At 41.9% G+C, this 5057-nt stretch overlaps 1 protein-coding gene across 1 annotated transcript; it reads right to left on the bottom strand.

Moving 5' to 3' along the window:
- Nucleotides 1-914: 914 nt before the first annotated feature.
- On the bottom strand, nucleotides 915-3916 carry pkib (protein kinase (cAMP-dependent, catalytic) inhibitor beta). The gene is made up of 2 exons (XM_070884213.1): nucleotides 3769-3916; nucleotides 915-997 (listed from the first exon to the last, which is right to left on the bottom strand). The coding sequence occupies exons 1-2, from the start codon at nucleotides 3914-3916 to the stop codon at nucleotides 915-917; spliced, it is 231 nt and encodes a 76-aa protein (XP_070740314.1).
- Nucleotides 3917-5057: the final 1141 nt, after the last annotated feature.

A 5057-nucleotide genomic window follows, 5' to 3' on the forward strand; every position in this document is an offset into this window, starting at 1 on the left:
CTACCACTACCATATTTTTTTTTACTCCCCAAACTTGAATGGGCCCCCTGAATCAGCAGTGTGCATTGTGGGATTGGCCACGAATCAATTGCCAATAGAAAGGAATGAAACAATATAGAGAAGCTATTTTAGTTTGGTTCAAGTAGGATCAGCTAAGTCTTTCGAGCAATTAATAATATTTGTGTAAAGCAGGAGAATATAAACATTTTGAAAATGATAAAAAAATGTGCATATTGCATGTAAGAAATTCACAATTCCAAGGCATATTTTTAAGAATGACACACAAAATAGCAGAGTTTATTTTAAAAGGAAAGTTTTATATCAAAATCACATCTAAAAGTTTTTGCAAATGCCATACAAACTACAACAGTATATAGCAGTCAATGCCCAGTAAAACCTTGGAGGCTGGAAGTTCAGAGCACCAAAGACAATACAACACCACAAAGAACATGAAGCAGTAAAGAACTTTGGCATAAGAAATAGGACATTCTCCCATAGATGCCATTTTCTGGAAACTATTGTTAGGTCAGAAAATAAACCCTAGATATTTTTTAAAAGGTGCATTGCAAATTACTGATATCTACACACATTCTACCCACACATGTCTGATAGTTGTCTAGTTATATAAATATAGTTTGAGTGAATCACATTAGTGTGTTGGTAAATGCCATCAGTCAAAGAAGAAAAAGATATATAAATTACAAGCATTTAAAATATAACAAATTGTTAAAATGTTATCTTTGAGAATTCAATCTAATTTCTCCCCACACTTTCAAGAAAAATAAATGCCTAGATTGGTTCAACTTGAAGTGTCGACCTCTAGCTTCGAGATGCTGTATAAACCAGGGCCTCTCGATGTCTCTTGTGAAAATTATCTGTACACATGTAATGCAATATTGCAGTTCGGTGGTCTGTTATGGTGTATTGTTCTTCTCTTCACATTCTGGAGGTTTGGGTGGTGCTTCTGATGGGGGTGCTATTCCTTCTGCTCCTTCATCTGGAATTACACATTTTCATATTCTTTGTGACTACTGATTTTGTAATTTGAAAACAAATAATGTGCTTTGTTTCGAATATTTATGACCAAAAATTGATGCAAGTTTTGCTGACATAATCTTAACAATATTATTCCAATATCTCAGTGCTATGCCCAGTGAAAGTTTTACAAAAGCCCTACTTTTAACATCTCTTAAGCAGGTAGAAATGAACACCAGTGTTGAATTTGCCTTGGTAGAAGTTCATTCGTTCTTGTTTACACTTCTGATTTAGGAAAGCTTTCAAAAAGGACGCCCCTCTGTGGGATTTTTTATCGATGCAGCTATAGGACTTTCTGTGAACAAGTGGTCATTTGAATCTTCACAAATTTGTAGATGAAGACAGAAGTATCTAAAGCCTAGTCTATATGTGAAGAGAATTTCTCACTCTTGTCAGTCCACCAGCTCCTGAATCATGAGTTGCATTGTCAGGAACTGATATCTTATTGATGGCATTGATATACGTGATGTTTTGCATTACACTCACACTCATACCAGCATAAATATGATGCAAAGATTCTAGGACAGTTTTGACGAATCAGAGATATCATACTTGACTTCAGTGAGATCCATCAAGGTGGTAGTGCAGTGAAGAGAACAACAGAGCTGGCACAATGCTTCACTTTCCAATGTGTATTTATACCTATCTAACACCACAAAGGCAATCCCTAGAGGCTGTGTAACATATGCAACCAGATTACATTGGTTCATTCAGCTCTCTCTGAAATGCCAAGGATCATTTTACTTATGAAAATATCTATCCAATATGTGGCTCGGCACTTACACAGCATGCTTTGGAGGAAGCCAGGGCATCTACCAGTGTGTGGCTCATATAAATAGCCAGTTTAATTGGGCAATGTTATTCAACGAACTTGAAGCACAAAGACAAGTACAATAAAGGCATGAAGATGTTGAATTACTTAGATCGCACCAAACAGTGGGTGACACTATGGACTGTGTCGCTGTTTCTTAATGGTTTAGTGCTGCTTATTAGCAAAATTATGCCATGTGGAATTTAATGGCACTCTCATCTCTTCAAACCTTGATATGTGGATGCAGTATAAAGGTATGTGAGCTAGGGTCTCAGAAACTCAGAGCAGCATGAATCCAATCATTTCTTCAAAAAGAAAAACAATACTGAAAAGCTTTAAACATTCAGTATCTGCGAGGATTGTGAAGCAGGTATTTTGGCAAAGGTATTGCCTGTTCCCAAGCTTCTCCTAATTCACTCTTAAGCAAGCCACACAGAGATGCTTGGAAGGGGACTATGGGACTCTTTTTCCCAATTTCTTTCCGTCCCTGGCCTCCCACTCAGTAGCTCCTCCTTATGGTATGACCAATATTAGGAATCTGGGATTCAGCAATCATGGGCATAAACCTGCAACATAACACAATTATATAGCACACAGAACATCATCAAGTGCATCATAGTACCTAACTCCCCTTCTCATGCTCGAAGCACATATTTAAGATAAACAAAAAGCAATATCTGAACTATCCGTAATACTGTAAGAGTTAAAAGGCTCAGCTGCTGAAACTATTTTGGCAAAAGTATTGACTTTATGGGCCCAAGTTTCCACATGATAAAAAACGGGCGCCCCTCTGAGCTGGGCGCCCGTTTTTTGCACCTAAAACGGCGCCTAAAAAAAAAATCGCGATTCTGGAGCGTTCTGCAGCTCCTTGTCTGCCTGGCGCGGCGCCCAGGGGGGGCGGAGCCTACACTCGCGCCGATTTTTTAAGTGGGAGAGGGCGGGTACTATTTAAATTTGTTTTTTTCCTGCCGGCAACGCTGCGCGTGCGCGTTGGAGCGTTCGCGCATGCTCAGTGTGAAAAAAACATTGGCACTCGGCCATTTTTGTAGTTCTTTGTAGCTGTTTAATTTCTGAACATTTTTTTAATAAAAGCACATTGCCATCAGCACATCAGCACTTGCAGCCTTCTCACTGTCTCCTTCCCCCCACCCCCCCGCGGGAAGAACGGGCGCCTCTCCCCCCCCCCCCCCCGCGGGAAAGAACGGGCGCCTCCTCTCCCCCCCCCCCCCAGCGGGAAGAACGGGCGCCTCCTCTCCCCTCCCCCCCCCCCCCGCGGGAAGAACGGGCGCCTCCTACCCCCCCCGCGGGAAAGAACGGGCGCCTCCTCTCCCCTCCCCCCCGCGGAAAGAATGGGCACCTCAGGATGACTGCAGCATTCTCTGTGCCTGAAGCACTTTCACACAGGTAGGAAGATGGTTTATTTAATCTTTTCTTTGCTTATAAATGTTTATTCAGGTTGGATTTATTTGTATAATATTTGTAGAAGTATAAATAAGGATTTATTGTAGAATTTAATGAGTTCCCTTCCCCCCCCCCCCCCCCCACATCATTCTGGACGCCTAATTTGTAACCTGCGCTTGATTTTTTAATGTGTAGAACAGGTTATTTCAGTTCTACAAAAATCTTCACTTGCTCCATTCTACTTTAGTTTGGAGTATGTTTTCACTGTGGAAACTTTGAAATCAGGCTTCAGTGGCCGGACACGCCCCCTTTTGAAGAAAAAATTCTGTTTCAAAGTAGAACTGTTCTACCTGACTAGAACTGCAGAAAAAAAAATGTGGAGAATTGCAATTTCTAAGATAGTCCGTTCTCCACCAGTTGCTCCTAAAAATCAGGCGCAAATCATGTGGAAACTTGGGCCCTATATTTGTATTTAGATAGTAGCTAGTGCAACAATATTGACCACAGGCTGAAATCTCTACCTGTGCTCATGGATAATTCTGACAGCTTGTGTGGTAAATCAGCTGAATTGGCTCCTGTTGGAGAGCCAAGAATATCAGGTAAGGCATTTCTGCGGCCTGTCCGTCCTGATGAGACAAAATCTGTGACAACAGGCTCCACATCAGTCATTTCTGAGTCGTCTCCTCATAGCAACAACTGAAAAGAAAGAAGGAGAATGGTAAAGTATTGGCACATGATGCTTATTCTCCCCCCAGGCAGATTCAAACCATACTAAAAATAAACTCGCCACTAATCTGCTCCAGAGCAGTGGATAGTCCTCACTTCGTAATCTATAGGTAACTTGAAAGAAAGAAAGACTTGCATTTATATAGCGCCTGTCATGACCTCAGGATGTCCCAAAGCATTTTACAGCAAACTAAGTACTTTTTGAAGTGTAGTTACTGTTGAAATTAGGAAACTTGCCTGACTCCTGTCAATGTTTGACAGTTGATAAAGATTCCCAATTTATTTCAAAAGTTTCTAAGAGTTGTTAAAAAGTCTAAGGTGTAAAACAATAATAGGTTATAAAAGTTTCCCCAGTTTAAAAAGTTTCTAAAGATTGTTAAAAAGTCAAGGATGTAGATCAATAATAGATGTTTAAAAGTATTTTGATTAAAAGTCTAAAATGTAAGTTTTAAAAGTTTACCAAATTGTTTTAAAAGTTTAAAAGTTGATTAAAAGTTTAAAAATTAATTAAAAGTTGGTTGGGAGTTGGTCTCTTCGGCCAATTCAGCGCCGGCCCCGGAGTCCATTCGGCTGGTTTGACATCCCCGGAGTCCCTTCGGCCGGTTCCACGTTCCCCCGATCTGTCAACATGATGAACACCTGGTGTGTGACCACAGGGACAGGCGTGGGCAGGTGTGGAGACCTTTCGGCCGGGATGGCCCGGGATGGTGTGGAGTCTTTTCGACTGGCGCGGGATCCCTTCGGCCCGGGACAGAAGCGGCTGGCACGGGGTCCCTTTTAAAATAACTTTTAAAATAACTTTGGAAGTCACCTTCCTAATGCCTGCCCCCCAACCAAGCTTCGGGCCATCTACCATCAATGGCGCTCACTCGGCGCCAAGCTTGCGGCCAACACTTCGCTGCAGGCAATTAGGCTTATAGAACTGTGCCTGGTCTCCAGTTGTCTTGGACCCCCTTGCAACTGGACCAAGACCTGGAACGTCAGGACTCTCATGGGCAATCCCAACAGCAACATGCTGGAATGCCGCACCGTCATAGTTGCCCAGGAATTCAGAAGTGTTGACATTGACATCGCCACCCTAAGC

Source organism: Pristiophorus japonicus, chromosome 7 (genome assembly GCF_044704955.1).
Source record: "Pristiophorus japonicus isolate sPriJap1 chromosome 7, sPriJap1.hap1, whole genome shotgun sequence".
Lineage (NCBI taxonomy): Eukaryota > Metazoa > Chordata > Chondrichthyes > Pristiophoridae > Pristiophorus > Pristiophorus japonicus.

Coding starts and splice junctions, on each gene's coding strand:
- pkib (XM_070884213.1), bottom strand. CDS start 3,916: ATGACTGATGTGGAGCCTGTTGTCACAGATTTTGTCTCATCAGGACGG. Junction 998..3,768: donor AGAATTATCCATGAGCACAG/GTAGAGATTTCA, acceptor GTGTAATTCCAG/ATGAAGGAGCAGAAGGAATA.